This window comes from Miscanthus floridulus, chromosome 11 (assembly GCF_019320115.1).
Source record: "Miscanthus floridulus cultivar M001 chromosome 11, ASM1932011v1, whole genome shotgun sequence".
NCBI lineage: Eukaryota > Viridiplantae > Streptophyta > Magnoliopsida > Poales > Poaceae > Miscanthus > Miscanthus floridulus.
In genome coordinates this window covers 95,243,031-95,261,784 of record NC_089590.1, presented here as the reverse complement: position 1 = coordinate 95,261,784, position 18,754 = coordinate 95,243,031, and the positions used below count along the sequence as shown (strand labels likewise).

Here is an 18,754-nt window from a genome sequence, read left to right as displayed (position 1 = left end):
GCGCGACGATGCCGCGGCCGACGCCGCCCACCATGGCCGCGTGTCGCCGGAGACTTGCGACGTCGAGGGTCGTGTCGAGTCGCCTACTAGGGGATCTGTACGTGCGTTGTAGTGCGAACGACTTGCGTTGCTTTGCTTTGGATTGGACGTGCCGGGAAGGCCGGTGCCCGGCGGGTTTTATTGGTCGGGCCGTGAAGTTGTGGTCGGACACGTGGCAGTAGATGGAATAGGACACGTCGCTGGGTGTACGTAACATGACGTACCCTGTTTGTTTAGGCTGGCTTGACTTATAAGCTATGGCTGAAAATACTGTTGACTGGTTTAATGTGAGAGAAAAATACTGTTCGTTGACTGATAAACCATAACTTATAAGCCAAATACGACCCAGCAAATAGGCTGGTAGTCGTACTCCAACTCCAATATGGTGCGGTACACGATCATGATATCCGTCTCAAAGGCATTTGAATTTGAAAATGTGTTTTCTTTTGAGTTTTGACAGTAGTTTGGTGTGGTTTCGATATCGGACGGTCAAGACGAACTCAAAAAGGTCACGAATCCTCCAAACAAAAAAAAACTCGAGAGCGCGACTGTCACGTCACGTCGGAGGAGCACGGCTGCAGTGCGCGGCACCAACTCCCAAGTCCCAACTCCGAACGCGACCATGCGTCGGTTCGCACGGCCTAGCAAAAAGTGATGGGCTAGAAACCGGGCCCGTTAAGCTCATCGATGTAACGGAGCCGTACTCGTCCAGGCCCAGCCTGATCTCTCCCTGCACACCCGTCCGATCTCTCCCAAGGCTCCGGCGGAATTCCGTAATTGTGCTCCCACCTCGCCGCCGGCCGCCGCCCGTGCAATTCCTGAGGGAACTCCACCGGAAGGCAGCACGATGGTTCAGAAGAAGAAGAAAGCGGCGGCGGCGACCAAACTCCGCAAGCCGCCGAAGCGCGACGCGGTAGCGAGCTGTGCTCCATTGCCGTAACCTCCGCGCTTGGATCCTCTCCGGGGACAGGAGTGTCTGACTTCATTTTCTCGGTCTCGGTTCCCTCGCAGGAGAAGAAGCTCGGGAAGAAGGGTGACATGGCGCAGTTAAGGGCGCACCTGGACTCCCTTGGGCTGAAGATAGTCGAAGTGACGGCAGATGGAAACTGCTTCTTCAGGTTTAGTAGGACTGGCTTTATGCGTCCTTTTTGAGTTATATGACTACTCAATGTAGTATGCAGGGCTATGGGTGACCAGCTTGAAGGCAATGAGGAAGAGCACATGAAGTACCGAGCTATGGTTGTGGAATACATTGTGGTATGTGGGATAGCCTTTTGTAATTGGCGAACTGTAGTTGTACCCATGGTGTCATGAACTAGAGAAGGGCTTTCGATTTTAATTGAACATGCTAAATTGCTAACTCCGCCTATGTTGTCTCAACATAGCAGGTCCCAAGCCCTGGTAAAGGAGGAGGGTTGTGTTAGGCGTAGCGAGCCAACGTTAAATCTAGCCATTCTAATGGAGATGAAATGAATGCTAAATTGCTGGTGGTACATGCAAGCGTTGGACTATCTATGCTTCCTAATCCTTCTTGTTCGCATCTGCAGAAACACCGTGAGGAATTTGAGCCATTTATCGAGGATGAAGTTCCATTTGAGGAATACTGTGACTCTATGCTAAAGGATGGAACTTGGGCTGGCCACATGGAGCTGCAAGCCGCTTCTCTGCTGACAAGAAGAAATATATGCATTCACATGGTGGGTTAGCGATGCAAGCCTAGAAATAGAATTTTGGTTTATTTGATTTATATGTAGCACACTTCATGCAGTCGAGAATATCATGTTTTGTATGGATTATGTTTCTAATATCACTGGGATGCTCTGCAGTTCTAGTTATCATCGATGGCATATTGCAAGTATTAATTAGCAGCTGTGCGTTTCTGATCTACCATTTGATTTGCAGCTTAACTCACCACGTTGGTACATAAACAACTTTTCTGGCCGTGAAGCTACTAACATGGTTCACTTGTAAGTTAAAGTATCCTTCAACTGTTTGTACATGTTGAATGATGGTAGCGTAAATCTAATTTGATGCCAATACAGGTCTTATCATCATGGTGAGCACTACAACAGTGTCAGGCTGAGAGAAGATCCATGTCAAGGTCCTGCAATGCCAGTTGTCATCAAGGTTTTTTGTTGTGTGATTTGTAAATGGTTCAGTTCTGTTTGTGTCCTGGAAGAGCTCTGAAAAATAGTCTTGAGGGAACATTGACAATACTGCCACTTATACTTTGGCCTATTTCCTTTTGTTATTGAGTTACAGACTGATGCCAATATATCCAACATAAACAATAACACTCAAACAAAAGCAAAGGAGGTGAAGAAATCTTCACACAGATCAACCTATGACCACACATCAGTTAAATTGGTCATGGCTGGAACTGGATGTTCTGATGTTGCCATAGCTGAGCATGTATGAACTATTTGATCGATCACAATTTTTGCAGCTCAGTTGTATGTTTACTTTAGATTCCTTGTTAGTAGCCATTTTTCTTCTAGTCTGAAATTTGCTATTATCATACAGGTTCTGGGAGAAATGGATGGTGATGTTGATGCTGCCATTGAGTACATGATAGCGGAGCGACTTGCAGTCAGTACTACTGATGATGCAGAGGTAGACCCTTATATGGACTATGCATGTAATGGTAAGTATCTCAAACTATCTTGACTCCTGAGGCACTATAAATGTAGTTGTCTGAGTATGGTCTTGTTCCAGTAGTATTTTTGCCAAAATACGGATGTTGGGGGTTGGGGCAAGAAAATTCCTTGGCTGAACAGATTGTAGTGAGACCTATCCGTGGTATGATTCAAGGGCATATTTGCACCACTGACATACATTCAGCAGTTGTTACAATATGAAATTCGCTGACATATGTAGTCATCCCAAACAATTTACTTCTTTGCTTTCTATCTTGGGTATGCCTCACTCACTCATGAATTTGTCAAAAGGGTATGATTGGTAGGTAGTTCAGTTTCTATATACAAGCTGTTCTGGTTGCATGCATATTAGTTAACAGATTTACCATTTTTCGGTCATCACAAAGATTATCATTGAGAAGAAGCTTGAACAGATATTTGGTAGGACTTGTTTTGTTGCTGGGCTACATCTGCTCTGCTCAATGAATGTCTGTAATGGCCAAAGGGGTTTAATATCTGAGACAGTAGTCCCATGGACAATAGATTTCTGATCATATGGAATTTCTGTCGATCTCAGAGAAAATGTCTCTACGTGTACTTCTTTTAGTTGCTATATTAGACTGATTTTGGGAAGTATGTCTAGATGTTAAGGGAAGCTAGGGCATTGACTATTGGGTTGGTTTCTGTTTGGTTTTCTCATCCTTGTTAATTAAGGTTCAGCTCTCTAAAATGATCACAACTTGAATTTATTTCATAGGAGATGAACTTATCAAATGGCAAGAGGAGAACAACATGATTGAACATAAGGATGAAGCAAGTTGTTCTAGCAAAGATGAAACTGTCGAGAAACCAAAAAAATCAGATGCTGTGCAATCTAAGAAGGTAACTGTCATGTGGGCGATTATTAACTGATGATCTTGCCAATATTGGTGTGTCTTGTGGCTTCGTTATCCTGAAAGCAACAAATGGGAAATATATATTCTTGTTGTCATACAGGAGAAGTCGAAAACCAAGGATTGTTGCTCCTGTGGATCTGCAAGGAAGCACAAGGCGTCTTGTAGTCTAGCCACATCATCATCATCATCATCATCAAGAAAGCCTCCAAGGTATAACCCTTCATTGTTTACATAGTCTTTTATCATATGCTATGCTATACCTGAGATTTTTTATCCCATCACGGAGATGTTCTACTGGTAGGCAATATGTTCTCTTTGAATAAATAAAAAACAACATATCACATATACACTGATTGTTACATCTGTTCTTTGTATTGGTAGCAACTTGTTTTTTATTAGTTGATTACACATAGACGTGAAATGAACTGCTTTAAATGTGCTCAATATAAACCCATCAGGGCCAAAGGCGGGCAAGGGAAAGGCCAGAAAGGGAAGAAACCAAAGAAGAAAGATCAAGCGGAAGCAGCACCTTCCAAGGCCAAGGAGTCTGCAGTTGCGCCAGACCTAGGAGCTCTTTGCATCTGAACACAAGCAGCAGATACGCCAGGCCTGCTTTACATCCAGCTGTGTCTTCTCATGCTTAGCTGAAGCGAATGCGATCTGCTGAGTGCTTACTGAGTGACCGACATGTAATTCATCCTAACCATACGACAGGAGGGGCGATGGTGTTGGTAAACTAGCAGGTTTTGAGATGGAATAGAATCACAGATGTGTCATCGATGCCATAGTAGTGCAAAGCTTCTTTTGATGATGAATCCCGTGTAAAGGAATGTCCGTTGCGGAATGCGCAAGCTGTTGAGCCTGTCGACTGACCTCTGTAGCTGCTGACGCCTCGGCCTCCACTGCACCCATCTTGGTGCCCTCGCCTGGCCTGACATGGTGAGACGACGAGACGCTCGCACCTGATGCCCAACCTCCTTGTCATCCGTGGATCTGCCTCCAAGTGCTGAACTCTGACATCAGTGGATCTGCCCTCCAAATGCTGATCTCTAGTGTAGATTAAGCATGCAAAGATCGAGGAGAGAATGGGAAGTCTCCGATGCAGGCGTGTGCACGTGATTCTCAAATACCGCAACAGCGTTCGGACGACTAGAATGCATAGTGCGTGCCTTGCCTTCTCACAGCCCACCTACGGGATTGTGAAGCCCTGATATAAGATGAAAATAGTATTCCTCTATATGGGCTCAAATGTACACATGATGACCAAATTACAAATATACATTCATATATAATATACATACAAGTATCTTCTTTTTATCAAAAAAATATTGGGCCATGCCCCTGTACTGCATCCGCCCCTGGCGCAGATGTGTGCCGCTTGTGTCACAGTTATATTTTGTGATATACATCTTAAACACCAAATGCTAATGCCTGCTCTCATGGTACACAAATCGATGAAACAAATGGTCCAATAAATCCACTTGGTATGCAAGTCAAGTTTCTCACTCCATTTGTTCTCTATTTCTGATGTGCTTTTTGTAAAATAGGCATCACATTGCAGATCCTATAACAATTTAGAGTGAGGAAACCCTTTTGATGCAATTGTACCAGTCAGAATAATCTGTATATCCTTTCCAGCTGAAAATAACTATACTTCGGCAGCAGTCAGGTGTTGCAGGCGACAGTGCGCTTTAAGAGTTGAAGATATTTCCGGGTAAGACAGATCTATCATTCCTCCCGTGAGTAGCTCGTCTGCGCAATGGAGGCGCGTAAACAGTTACCGGGAGGACCCATTCGCCCTTCTCCCTTTTCTCAACAAGGAGTGGGTGCTCGTACCTGGAAAAGAGAGAAGCCAGAATTATGCACTCAAAACTATCAGCAGCAGACAAGAAATATGTTCACACATTCCAAGCACCAGATGACACACACTGTGAATAAGATCACTCAAGTCAAACAAGTAAAATAGTTCTAACACAACGAGTTATGATAGTAGTTACGAACTCCTATCAAAATATTCATGCAAAATAATAGCAAAGATATGAAAGCAAGACACTGTCCCAGCACACAAAATAGTTAACACTGAGGCATACCTAGCTGGGTCTGTTCCTTCAGGGGTTGTGAAGAACTCAAATCGAAGAGACCACTGTACAGTGACCTTTGAGGTAGAAAATGACATAGGGCCATCAATGGGAATGGAAAATAGAAAGCTTGTCTGGTGAAGATCCGCAACAACCTCATGATGCTCACTATGCAGCTGCACATGAAGTCGAAAGAGAAGAGAAGGGTGAACCACTATAACCAACTAATGAAGTTAACAGTAAAAAGGTTGACATAAAAAATGACGTTTGTTTCATAGAAGCTAGAGCATGACATCTGATATTGCTGGAATGTTAACAATGGTAAAGAAATTCCAAGCTAAATAATTACTCAAGCCAAAAAGGTACTTGCCCTGATGTGAGAAAATGCTATCATAATACTTCACAACACTAGGACTGGTTTGTGTAGAAAAGGATCCAAATCATTAGGATTTAGTTCAAACTTAGACAAAATCCTAAATGCATGAAAAGATACCTTGGTTATTGTCGGTGAGCCCCTTCTTGAAGGATGTAATGCACGAGGATTAATTGTTTCTGATGTTTCCAGGGTTATCATTACCTGCAAATTACCAACCCACCATAAATCTGAAATTCCATTTCACAGAAATTTACATGCTTAACCTTTTACCTCAAGGCACCTCCGTTTTCCAGTTCTGTGAAAGAAGGTAAGTGCTCCACCAATCTGCAACAAAAGAATTGAGATAACCAATTCTAACAAAACACAGCAAGAACTGCAATAAAACAAATTTTTGTACCATATCACCAAAGTAATAAGTTGAGTCAGAATTCTTGGGTGAAAAACGAAGCAAAACTTGGTCATCAATTCTTATATTATAAGATCTTCCTCTCGTAAAGCCTTCAGCTGCAAGTAAAGAAACAAAAAAGGATGATAACAATGAAGTAGACTGGTGAAATATAACACATATAGCACAGGAGCATGATGGCTTACATCCAGTTGGATCAACATTTTTTGGCGTAAGGGGGAGGCCAATATCATCTTTTGAGTGATAAGAATCTGGAGAAATCGTTTGCCCATTCGATTGATGGTCCGGAACCGGAAGCAAAATGTTTAGCTTCCTTTGAGGTGCAACTAAACCTGTTTGTGGCATTTATTTAGTTAAACGCCCTCCATGTAAGTGAATATAATATTTAAACATATGAGTAAGAGTTGTGCCCTCTCTCCCCCTTCTGAGAAAGAACCATGTACAGGTCATATTGTCACAAGTTAGAAGTGCTTTGCAGCAAAGGATGATGCACTACTAACATGGGCATTTTTTTCTGTCATGAAAAAACACGCTCAAATTTGCGAAGGAACACTCAACAAGAGCTGGGATAAAACTTTACAGGTTTGCATATACTAATAGAAACATTAATCTCAACAAAGCTGAAATGAAAAACTTTGCAGTTTTGCATACTAATAGAAAAGGGATAGCTGGTAACACTAACCGCATTCAAAAAGGAAGGAATAAGGAGAAACAATTCCACATCATAAATCTTCAGGTCAGGAAGGCAAAACACAGAGGGAGGGAGATATCAAGTTCACAATACTCCCTCCCTCCCTCCCCATATGAGTTGAATACCAAAATTCTAAAGCATATCAAATCTAAGTATCCAACTTTAAGCTTTAGTTCTTTACCTCCGTCATGATCATCTGAAATCTCTGACACTGACAATCGAGGAATTGGACTGTATGATGGGAAATTGGGTCGTTCTACTTGATTATAAAATGGCTCACTCGTGGAGAGCCGAGATGACAGAGACTGCACTGACAACGAGCTCCTCAGGGAGGATTCAGGATTTGCTTTGGAAGGATTGTATGAGGAAACAGATGAAACTTCATCTTTTGAACTATCATATCCTTCTTCTAGATCAGCATTATCATTTGCTTTGCTCTGCAATAGAGTAAGAGCAATTAAGTACAGAAAAAGTGTATTTTTCAGTCATATGGTTTAGTTAATTTACTATCTACATCTAAATGCAAGATACCTTTTAATGAAAAACTGCTCCAGTTCATATGAACATTTTTTTTCAAAGTGATGAATAAATAACATTTTGCCAACTCATGCATCAAAATGTGTACGACAATATAGTGATGAAATCTGAGATCTGTTCATAGAAAAATAGAACTAACCCATTCTGAATCTTCATCTTTTTCCCTCCAAAATATGCCTGGCTGATCCACCGAGAATGGCAGTGTCCCTAAAACATCTGATTAAGTCAATGTCGTTAATAGCCAAATAGTTAAATTGATAACATTCATTTAAAACCCAACAGAGCGTTAACATGATAATTGATAATACTTGACGTGCAAGCACCTTAAATTGGCATAATGACTAACCTTCTTCATTTAGTAGGCTGCTGCTTTTCTGGGAAACACGTATCTGAAATGGGACTCGAGCTTCCTGCAGAACACAAGTGAATTTGGTCAGTTACTCTGAAAAATGTTACTTAGATGTATTACATAAACGTGGATAGAAAGATAACACATTCAGTACAATGTTGAATGATGCTAGAAACAATAACTGAAGTCGAATCAAGTGGCTTCCAATACAGTGATTAAGCTGTGATGGTAATTCATGAACAAGTTCATAAGATTAAGGCCAGCATAAGAACCACATGGAGGCGCTTATCGCTTATTATATCTTACTGTCAGCACACAATACTTGTTGGGCCCATATAAAATTGCATATTTTGTGGGAGTATGAGGTGTATCCATGTAAACTCTCATCACCTCCCCCGTTCCTCTAGAAGGCATGTTCATGATGCTTACAAAGGTACCCATAGCCCCACAACCACAAACTTATAAAAAGCGGCTTTGTCACTGGCCGTAAAGACACAAGAATTTCAGAAACGAGACCTATTGTTGTAAGTTTGCATGCATCTCATTCTATATCAAAAATAGCAGGTAGTCAAAGAGATATGGTGCCAATCCTACAGTTTTGTAGGACAATTAGTTTACTCTATCTCACATTTTGCACTGTATGTCATTTCTTATTTTTTCTATCCATGACAAAATTTCAGGTCCTTATTGATGTTGAACAAGTGATCTTGACAAGACCTTCTATGCAACTTACAAGCTCAAATAGTCTATAGAAGAGTAATACAGTTTGCTAAATGCCAGTCATCAAGTCGGCAAATCCATATTTTTAGCATACAACATGCATATTCCAAAAGTATCATTTTCGTCAGAATTAATTAAAAGCAGAAAAACAAGCTTCACACTCACCAGTTGAATTGCACTATTCACAAGACCTTTATATTGGTCTCCATTACCCAGTACAACTGGTCTTCCAAATAATGTGGTCCTAACATAATAAAAATAGCGGATGCTGATGCCCCTGTAAGATGGCGGTAAGATCTTTGGGAGCTCCACACGTGCAATGTCTGCATAAATGGTTTTCGCAGAGTTTAAGTTATTTACAAAGCGTTTGTGCTGAAATTCACACACTGCTCAGAAAGTTAGTAAAACTATTAACATCAGATACACACAGCACTAAAATGCCAACTGAAGAAATAAGAACATATTTTAAGGCCTAAAAACAAGGAGATATGTAAAAAATAGATAGGACAGTGCTTTGGGTCTTTATTATTAACTATGCTAGCAATTTAGCACACAGGTCCTTTGGGACAAAGGAATTTTAGAGGAATCAGTTCATTTTCATAGGAAAAACATAGCAAACAGAAAATTTTCCTACATTCTAAAGGGAACCTAAATGAAAAGAGAAGGCAACTATACACTGTCCACTTAAGATAACATGCCAAAAGGAAGCCAACATTCAATAACAGTTCGATAAACATGCATGTGGCAAACACCCCTCCACGGTACAGCCATGTCTCTCTTAGTGACTGACGTTACACATTTTACCCCCACAAATGCAGGAAAGAACAGCGTTTGGCTTCACAAATAGAAATGATAGACTCACATGTTTTTGATGGTTTACATGAAGGTATGATGGAAAATAAATATCTTCAGTTCATGTTAAGAGATGGATCAATGAGAATAACAAGCGCTATCTAAATAATTAGCAGAACTAGTGAAGTATAAAATAATTTATTAGGGCAGCAGGATCTTAGAAATCATGCCAACATTTGTTTCAAGCGATATAGAATATAACATTATCGAACTTAAAGTCCACTACTGAACAGAAGGAACAATAAAACAAGGAATTCCTTACACGTTTTTGTTCGCCCTGCACCAATTATTACTTTAGAAACCAGTGATGGTGCTGAACAATCCAGAAACATATGTTCACCTGGTTTCAATCACGGCACAAAGGAGGAATATGAGAAAACTAAAAAAAAGGATATAATCAATTAGTTCCATGTAACAATAAACAGACTTGGGCAACTCAAGGGATGAAAGGACAAATGCCCAACCATGAAATACAAAGAGCAAGATAAAAATTAAGTTTTGCAAACAAGCACTGAATAAAAAACAGGCATAAATGATGAGTTGATGACTAAACAACATTTAGGCTACCAGGACTAGCACATGCAGATCAAACATGTGAAAAGATAATCAACATATTAAGTATTTATGGCGAATGAGAAAAGGCATTGTTATATAGGAGTACAGATTGCTAGGAAAATGATTCATTTACACAATGACATGATAATCAGACTGTCACCTCGCCTTTGTTTAGACCCTGGTAAGGGCTTCGGAACAGAGAACCATTGGCTATCCAGCTTCTCAATCCCCTTAAGTTCAAAGGAGAGCACATCTAACAACAGCGAGGGGGAATCCTCGCCCGATACTGTCTGCCCAGCATCATCCTTCAAACTAGCTGGGGTACAGATTTCAATAGTCACAGTGACTGAATCGCCAGGTCTGTAGGCCTCCTTATCTGTCTGGAGTTTCAATGTTGGGGATAACTGTTGTTTGGCTGCTGAATCAACCTTCCGGTCCTCAAACCATCCAACACTTCTTAAGAAGGAAAGCCCTTGCGGAATTGGAAGTTTCAGTGACATCGTATCAGACCCGTAGCACTAACTCATCAAATTTCCACCACTGCATTCCTGCATCAGAGAGAGAATAATCCAGGAACTCCATCAGCGACCCAGTTGTACGCCCAATATTTTTTGCAAAAAAAAAAAAGAGAGAGAGAAGGTTTGCAGGCATAATACACTTGAAATTGGATGAGATTCAGATCAGATCCGAATACAAATAGCTTGGGTTTGGGTGCTCGGTTCCAAACAGCGGGAACGGAAGAGAAGGGGTGCGCGTACCTGATGGGTGCCCGTCGGGCCGGCGAAGATCCCGAAGATGAAAGACCTGGGCACCCGGCGTCGGGCGGCGGCAACGGTGGCTGCCCAGTCGTCGCCACCAGAGACAGGAAACACCGAAACAGAGCGCAGGCGAGGGTCACGAGTACAAGGAGAAAATGGCGATTCTGCCACGACGAAAAGTGGGCTTCCGACTTTTGCCATCGTGCAGGATTTGTCAGTTTATCATTATCAAATGATATACACCCGCTAAAATACTCTACGACGGATTTATTGTCAAATTAAATTTATTTTTTTAGAGTGGCATATTTTTCTTCATGTTTTGCCCCTCAGCCTTATCACAACCTTCCTTTTCATCTACAGTTGTTCATGGACAGGAGAGAGATGAGACGGAGACGCCGCCGCTAGGTCAAGCGAGGAGAGGGAACGGCTCCCCGCCGTCGCCGCCACCGCCTGCGACGACGCCGCCGACGGTCGACGACAGGCCACCTCCTGGGACGTTTCCCGAAGCCAACCAGGCGTTCCGGCTCTGCCGGCCGACGCCAGCACTGCTCCGAGTGCTGGATGGAGGAGAACTTGCCAGATCTCATCCAAAGGTACGTATTCTTGTTGCGGTGGTAACGTAACTGTGCCTAATCGTGTACATGAGACTCGACTAGTGTAGATGTGGTGGTAATATAACTGTGCCACCTTTTTTTATGTACTAGGCTCGATGGGGAGCCTGATCTTCGCTTAGCACTGGTAGAACCTCCTGCACAGCAGATGCAGACACCTCTGGTTGATTGAGATACTCTACGCATTGAGGAAAGTCGAGATGAAGAGGGAAGAATTGAGATTGTTGATGATGAGGTGATGTATGAACTGTTGGGGTTTAGGGCTAAGGATGAGGAGGCTGATAAGGCAAGGAATGCAGCTAGTAAATGCTACGGTTAACAGAACGATGATACTGGACCGATTTGGATCACGCAGCACAGTCCTCTCTCAAACTGTGGTGCATGATCCAAATCGGCCCAGTATGGATTTTGGCATAGTTTATCCTAACATGAAGGAGTTTAGATTGGCTGTGAAACAATTTGCTATAAATAAAGAGTTGAACTACACATTGTCAAAACAGATCCAACTAGATACATTGTTGATTGCAACAGAGAAGATTGTCCTTGGCATCTTGTTGGGCATACACAACCCGATGGGTGCAACGTTATGGCACTAACTTGCATTTTGCGTTCCGTTATTTTTTCCCTTCAATAACTTTAGACCGGCAATCTTCTTTTGTCCTTCTTCTATATTGTTTGTCTTGATTAATTATTTTTTATTGCAGGTGACAAAGGTTATTGATGAGCATACATGTGAATCAAGTGCTAGGAGGAAGACTACCACACCAACTAGTGCTTGGGTTGCTTCAAAGGCCGTACATCATCTTAGGAAGGAAACAACTATGGGCCCTAAGGAACTTCAAGACACTTTACAGGATTAGCACAAATGTATAATTTATTATAACACTGTTTGTAGAGGTAGGCAAATTGCTTTAAGAGAATTGTATGGCAAATAGCAAGAGAGCTTTCGGCTGCTATTTAATTAGAGGGGAGAGGTCCTGAAGAGATGTCTAGGTAGTGCTGCTGAGATTGGCATTAAGGAGGTAGACGATATATTCTATTTTCATAGATTTTTCTGTGTATTAAAACCTTGCATTGAAGATTTTTTTAGAAGGATGCAGGTCATACCTTAGCATAGACTCTACTGCACTTAGTGGTAGATTAAATGGTCATTTAGCTGCAGCTTGTGGTATAGATGGTCATAACTGGATGTACCCAGTTACTTTCGGCTTTATTAATGATGAGACAACCGATAACTGAACTTGGTTTATGACTCAGTTGCATAAGGCCATAGGAGATCTTTCTGTTTTAGCTATTTTGTCAGATGCATGCAAAGGTCTAAAAAATGTAGTTAAGAAAGTATTTCCGCATGCTGAACATAGGGAATGCTTTAGACATCTAATGAACAATTTTATTAAAAGGTTTGGTGGTGATGTATTCTCTAAGATGTATCCTGCAGCTAAAGCTTATAGAGAATCAGTTTTTAATTATTTTTACAAGTCAATCACTGATGCTAGTCCTCAAGTGTTAGTTTGGATGGAGGCTCACCATTATAAGCTGTGGATGAGATCTGCCTTCAATCCTGAGATTAAAGCTACAAATGCCATCTTAATGGGATCAAGAAAAGGTAAGACCTGCTATATTTACTTGTTGTCCTGATTTGTGTGCTCATTAACTTAAATATTTTTTTTTCTAAACTTATAGGAAAAGAAAGCCAAAAAAATACAACAAAATATGATGAGAATGCAAAGATCCTAACAAAGAGAGCAAAGAAGGGAGGAAAATCTCTAGATACTGCTATTGAACCACCAGCTCCAGATGCTTTCAATGATCAAGAAATGGCTGCACCAGACCCAAATGCTTTCAATGACTAAAAAATGGCACCACCAGCCCCAAACGCTTTCAATGACACTCTCTAGCCCCAGAAGTCTCACAAGGGACCAGATCATACAGAACAGCCCCATTAGGGTGATAAAAGGCTATGCAACACATTAATTCTCATTATTTTATACTTATACACAAGAGCAACAAATGACTCATAGTGATACTTTTATTGTAGCCGACTCCAAACCCAGCTAGGTGAAGGTGTCGATCCCATCATTGCGCCTCACCAGACAAGACACTGCAAAAGAGGAGCCCACCAAAAAAACTGAAGCCAAAGAAACTTAAAACCAATTGATGCTTTGTGTCTAGAATGTTATCTGGACTTTAATTTATTTGGACCTACGTTATTGTAACTTAAATGGTACCTATGTATTGTGTGAACCTTTTATAAAATCTACTATATTTCTGGGATATTATTGTGATCATGAAATTGTGTCAAAATTCTTTCCAAATTCAATTGAAATTCTGTCCAAATTCAAGCAAAATTCTATCCAAAATTTGTCTAAATGCAAACAAGATTATGTCAAAATCAGACCACATGATCTGCATAAACAAGTGAAAAATGACTCATAATTCTAGGAAAACATCTTCTTCATTATATAGGACTTTGATGTCATTACAACACATGCTTCACTTGCTAATAAGCACCACCATGACTAAAAGAACTAGGACTGCAATTACTAAACACAACATCACCGGCAGCTGCACCAGAACGATAAGCTTGTCCATCTTGAGATCCATCATGTCTGCGGCATAACTCACACACAACCACACAGACACACAAGAGCTAACTCACACACACATTGGCTGACTAACACAGACATTAGTTGTTCACTTCCACATACAAGCAACCACAACACCAATCAGGACACCTACAAAGCCCACAAAAACAGAATAATCGATCACAATTTGCTTCGGCTCAGGCTTTGGCTCATGAATCGACTCTGTAGGCTTCACCTTTAGTTTCTAAAGTTCAGCTACAACACTATCAAGTGTTTGCTTCAACTCTTGCAATTCTGCTTTTAATTCAGAGCAACAGTCATGATGCCTCCTTCTTAGCCTTCAATTGGTGTTCTTGTGCTTTCAACTTCACATTCTGCACCTCAGGGCGAATGTAACCACAGGTAGTTGGATCAGCCTACACTCAAAATGCATCAATCAGAGCAGCAACAAGAGACATAGTGAGGTCATCGATGTCAAGAATCCTTACCATGATGTTGTACGGGCACTTGAGATACCACTCGCCCAAAGTAGTCGGCTGCTTGCTCTGGATCCGGACCAATGGAACATGGCAAAAGGGGCACTCACTACTGCCACTACCCGTTGCGCTCGAGCCCGCCGAGGTTACCTTCATCGAGCTTCTAGTCCAGTTCCCGCCCTGACACGGATGCATCGGGGCGACAGCGACGGCCTGGCACGGACGTGATAGGACGGCAGCCGCGGCCTGGCGCGGAAGCGTCAGGGCGGCGACCGCGGCGTGGCGTGGACGGTCGGCGGTGGCCTGGCGTCACGCAGACGCGTCGAGAGGGAGGTGGCGGCGTCCGTCTCGCGTCTCTCTATCTCTGGTTCGCTCTCCGTGAATGATTGTGAATGAAAAGAAAGAGAAAAGGCTGAGAGGCAAAACGGGAAAAAAAAATATGCCATGACAAAAAAAATTAATTTGATAATAAATCTATCGCAGAGCATTTTAGCAAGCATGCCTCGTTTAATAACCACAGACGGACGAATTCTATTTGCGAGACGACTAAAGTGCGATAGCGGCAGAATCGCCATTTTCTCCGAGTACAAGCTACACAGCCTACAGGCGCGTCTCAGCCTGGAAGAAGAAGGCCCATTAAAGGCCCAATTATCACGTGGCGGATATGTATATATACACTGCGAAGTAACCCTAACCGCCACCAGCCTCCGCCTCTCCTCCCAGTGCCCGCCGCCGTGCGCTTGCTATCCCTCTCCCTCGAGGACTTCGCCGGCGAAGAGCTCCCAGTCGCCTACCAGGTATTGCAACCCCCTTCTCTTCCCTGTCTGCTGCGCGAAACCGAGTTCCCAAACACAACCACAAGCTATTTGGCTGTTTGACGCCTACTAACTTCGAACTTTTTGCAAAAATCACCCATGTCGCTCCTGCTACTGTGGTTGCTGTTCGGATGAGATGCTATTTCTCTGCGCTGGGTTCTGATATTGTGAATGAATCCGCTGAACCATTCTGGACATGTCTTGAACTGCTTGTTGACTTAGATCTCTAGTTGAGGAGGCCTTGTTAAGATTTGCTCTGGTCCTTAAACGTGGATGTTGACTTGTAGTGTTATGTACTCCGTAGTAAACATTCACCGAGTACTATTCACCGGGTATTGGCCTCTATGCGCTTCTGTATGCACTTCTGTTCGGATTTCCGTCAAGCATATTGGTATTTTTCTGGTGCTGCACTTTGTCATTGTTGTTATCATATATTAGTGCTTGAATTTTTCATTGTAACAGATAATAGATTCGTGGTAGTTGATTTGCTTTAGATTCTTGGGTCGGTTGCTTTACTATTTTATCTCACCTCAAATTGGGAACTAGCTAATATGACGATTTATGATGGTTTGAGCAGGATGAAGTTTATTGCTGCCTACCTGCTTGCTGTCCTCGGTGGGAACCTCAGCCCCTCTTCTGAGGATTTGGCAGCCATTCTGGAGTCAGGTAATTTCTCTTAACTGTCATTTCAAGGAGTGCAACACATCCAACAGTTAACTCTTGTTACTATAAACTCTACTCGGCTATATGAAAAAAAAAACTCAATTCTGCCAATATCATTACCTGCTTCTCGAAGGTAGGAATCTTGGTTTTTTTTATTTATGTTAAACTACAAGTTATCATTTTTTTTAGCACAGTTGGTCTGATTTGCATTGGTGGTGTATTCATCACAGTACTGACCCTGAATTCACTAATTTACTCTTCGCATCACATGTCTCATGAGCAGAAGCATCTAATCCTATCATTCCTACTTGTGCATGTCCCAGTTGGCTGTGAAGTTGACAATGAAAAGATGGAACTCCTTCTGTCCCAACTGAGCGGTAAGGACATTACCGAGCTCATTGCCGCAGGCAGGGAGAAGTTTGCTTCAGTCCCATGTGGCGGTGGTGGTGTGGCTGTCGCGGCAGCTGCCCCTGCTGCTGGCGGAGCTGCTCCTGCAGCTGAGGCAAAGAAAGAAGAGAAGGTGGAAGAGAAGGAAGAAAGTGATGATGTAAGATCGTTGTTCTCCCATTCTGTCTGCAACAATTTTTCCCCCTATCAGAGCAGCAGCCATATGCTACTCTGTTCTGATATTATCTTCATGAGCAAAATACCACTAACAATGCTCTATTGCCATCTCAATTGCATTCCCTCTTGATATCCTGAAACCAATTCTTTTATGTTGTTCTTTCCTGACTATGTTGATTATGTTTCCTGCAGGACATGGGCTTCAGCCTCTTCGACTAAGCTGTGCCGTCATCAGAGTATTGTTTTGAGTTGGAGAGCCAGAGGAAAATCATAGTCATGTTTGGAGACTTTAACCTTGTTTTATGTTGGAAAGTACTTGAAAGACTACTGCTGTCTTTATATGTGGTAATTCAGCTGTAGGTTGCTATGCTGGTTGGGGTTTACTGGTGAACCAGAGTTTTTCTATCCAAAATTATGAATCGGTTGCCACAAATTTCCTGGTTGTTCACTATTTTGTTGGTACATGTCGATTGACTGAGGTAGTGTTTAGTTCCCAAAATTTTTCAAGATTTTCCGTCACATCGAATCTTTGGACGCATGCATGAAGCATTAAATATAAATAAAAAATAAAACTAATTATACAGTTTAGATGAAATTTACGAGACGAATCTTTAAAGCATAATTAGACTATGATTGGACACTAATTGTTAAATAACAACGAAAGTACTACAGTACCATTTCGTCAAAAATTTCGACAACTAAACAACCCCTGAGTATATGTATGTGCTACCATGAAAGATCTTGATAGCAGTAGCCAATTTCGTTGTGCTTGGAATTGTGACTCGCATTGGTAACTGCTCGGAGGCTGGCTGTGGGTATTTGTGCTTTTGGCATGAATTTTTGCATTGATAAAAGTTAAGAGCTGTGAAGTTGATGTCTGATAGTGGTTGTCGGCTGGAATTTCCCTGGTGCATCACCTGGCTGGCCAAACTTATAAGAACTATAGGCACACTGCATCGTATTTAAGGTTCGTTGTACTTTTGACTGAAATTCTCGTTTTGACTTAGACGCTAATATCAGGTCCGGGTAAAGTTTCGGGTGTCGCATAAGGTGTTTCGATACTAATAAAAAAATAAATTATAAAATCTGTCAGTAATCTGCTAAGCAAATTTATTAAGACTGATTAATTCGTCATTAGCATATGTGTTAATGTAGCATCATGTTGTCAAATCATGGACTAATTAGGTTTAAAAGATTTGTCTCGTAAATTAGTTGTAAACTATGTAATTAATTATTTTTTAGTTTATATTTAATATTTTATAATGTGTCAAACATTCGATGAGATAGAGAGAAAACTCTAGGGGAGGAACTAAACTAAACTAAACAAAACCTCAGTGACCAATGGAGTAAAAGGCATCGTACAAGTTCAGGCATTTGTTCTGTTTTGTCAACACGCGCCTGAGACTTGGGACTTCGGGGGCGTTTGTTCTGTTTTGTTGACACGCGCCTGAGTGAGTAAAAGGCATCGTACAAGTTCAGGCATTTGTTCTGTTTTGTCGACACGCGCATGAGACTTGGGACTTCGGGGGCGTTTGTTCTGTTTTGTTGACACGCGCCTGAGTGAGTAAAAGGCATCGTACAAGTTCAGGTATTTGTTCTGTTTTGTCGACACGCGCCTGAGACTTGGGACTTCGGGGCTATCTGGAATTTTGGATGCAACCCTGACCTAGTTGGCTGGGCATGTTATCTGCCTGTGAGAACAACTCCAAGAGCTTAGTAAATGAACTTCCTATTTGCAGAAAGAGAAAAAAAGACAGCACCTAATAATTTAGCAAGTAAATTTTACCAAGCGCTTAGAGTTGCACCGTTTGGTTGAAGCCTTAGATAGCCTGAGTGGATAGAAAGACCCTTCAGCGTTGGGTTCATTGGTTGCCTTAAAATTTACACTCGATTGATTAGAATAGTGATAAAATTACATGAGACAAGCTGTTTGATATTTGAAGCACTTTCACAGTGTGACTAAATAAGCATTTAGTAGTATATATTACGGCTAAAGTTTTCAGATCACAAACTAGTATGACTGAATAAACATTTAAGTATATTATGGCTAAAGTTTACAGACCACAAACTAAGCATTCTGATTCTGAAGTAAATTAACCGTTAACTCACATTTTAATCAGCAAGTATAGAAACAATAGCAGAAACGA

The 18,754-nt window shown here is 41.7% G+C and overlaps 3 protein-coding genes across 5 annotated transcripts; 2 read left to right on the top strand and 1 right to left on the bottom strand.

Annotated features, from left to right (window-relative positions):
* Positions 1-766: 766 nt before the first annotated feature.
* LOC136492697 (OVARIAN TUMOR DOMAIN-containing deubiquitinating enzyme 7-like) lies at positions 767-4,351 on the top strand. Of its 2 annotated transcripts, none has more exons than XM_066488695.1 (11): positions 767-952; positions 1,051-1,157; positions 1,221-1,296; positions 1,587-1,736; positions 1,942-2,006; positions 2,082-2,166; positions 2,302-2,451; positions 2,563-2,683; positions 3,433-3,557; positions 3,675-3,781; positions 4,030-4,351. In XM_066488695.1, exons 1-11 carry the CDS (start codon positions 887-889, stop codon positions 4,154-4,156), a joined length of 1,179 nt encoding a protein of 392 aa, XP_066344792.1. In that variant the 5' UTR covers positions 767-886; the 3' UTR covers positions 4,157-4,351. The 2 variants fall into 2 exon arrangements, with proteins under 2 accessions (XP_066344792.1, XP_066344790.1); XM_066488693.1 differs by having other exon boundaries at positions 771-952; positions 3,672-3,781.
* Positions 4,352-4,892: 541 nt separating this feature from the next.
* Positions 4,893-11,072, bottom strand: LOC136492696 (uncharacterized). Of its 2 annotated transcripts, none has more exons than XM_066488692.1 (13): positions 10,894-11,072; positions 10,296-10,683; positions 9,843-9,920; positions 8,894-9,051; positions 8,006-8,069; positions 7,799-7,866; positions 7,304-7,559; positions 6,617-6,763; positions 6,423-6,529; positions 6,296-6,349; positions 6,143-6,226; positions 5,662-5,825; positions 4,893-5,407 (listed from the first exon to the last, which is right to left on the bottom strand). In XM_066488692.1, exons 2-13 carry the CDS (start codon positions 10,633-10,635, stop codon positions 5,263-5,265), a joined length of 1,665 nt encoding a protein of 554 aa, XP_066344789.1. In that variant the 5' UTR covers positions 10,636-10,683; positions 10,894-11,072; the 3' UTR covers positions 4,893-5,262. The 2 variants fall into 2 exon arrangements, with proteins under 2 accessions (XP_066344789.1, XP_066344788.1); XM_066488691.1 differs by having other exon boundaries at positions 4,894-5,407; positions 7,799-7,875.
* Positions 11,073-15,236: 4,164 nt separating this feature from the next.
* On the top strand, positions 15,237-17,382 carry LOC136494027 (large ribosomal subunit protein P2A-like). The gene is made up of 5 exons (XM_066490165.1): positions 15,237-15,362; positions 15,958-16,046; positions 16,367-16,590; positions 16,800-17,086; positions 17,322-17,382. The coding sequence occupies exons 2-4, from the start codon at positions 15,959-15,961 to the stop codon at positions 16,824-16,826; spliced, it is 339 nt and encodes a 112-aa protein (XP_066346262.1). The 5' UTR covers positions 15,237-15,362; position 15,958; the 3' UTR covers positions 16,827-17,086; positions 17,322-17,382.
* The last annotated feature ends 1,372 nt before the right edge of the window (positions 17,383-18,754 follow it).

What these genes read in the sequence shown, in the direction of transcription:
- LOC136492696 (XM_066488691.1), bottom strand. Translation starts at nt 10,635, where the DNA reads ATGTCACTGAAACTTCCAATTCCGCAAGGGCTTTCCTTCTTAAGAAGT. An exon ending in AAATGTTGATCCAACTGGAT is followed by an intron (nt 6,530 to 6,616) that starts GTAAGCCATCAT and finishes CTTTACTTGCAG; the next exon opens with CTGAAGGCTTTACGAGAGGA. An exon ending in GAAAACGGAGGTGCCTTGAG is followed by an intron (nt 6,227 to 6,295) that starts GTAAAAGGTTAA and finishes GGTAATTTGCAG; the next exon opens with GTAATGATAACCCTGGAAAC.
- LOC136494027 (XM_066490165.1), top strand. Translation starts at nt 15,959, where the DNA reads ATGAAGTTTATTGCTGCCTACCTGCTTGCTGTCCTCGGTGGGAACCTC. An exon ending in GGCAGCCATTCTGGAGTCAG is followed by an intron (nt 16,047 to 16,366) that starts GTAATTTCTCTT and finishes TGCATGTCCCAG; the next exon opens with TTGGCTGTGAAGTTGACAAT. An exon ending in AGAAGGAAGAAAGTGATGAT is followed by an intron (nt 16,591 to 16,799) that starts GTAAGATCGTTG and finishes TGTTTCCTGCAG; the next exon opens with GACATGGGCTTCAGCCTCTT.
- LOC136492697 (XM_066488693.1), top strand. Translation starts at nt 887, where the DNA reads ATGGTTCAGAAGAAGAAGAAAGCGGCGGCGGCGACCAAACTCCGCAAG. An exon ending in AGCCGCCGAAGCGCGACGCG is followed by an intron (nt 953 to 1,050) that starts GTAGCGAGCTGT and finishes GTTCCCTCGCAG; the next exon opens with GAGAAGAAGCTCGGGAAGAA. An exon ending in CAATGCCAGTTGTCATCAAG is followed by an intron (nt 2,167 to 2,301) that starts GTTTTTTGTTGT and finishes ATTGAGTTACAG; the next exon opens with ACTGATGCCAATATATCCAA.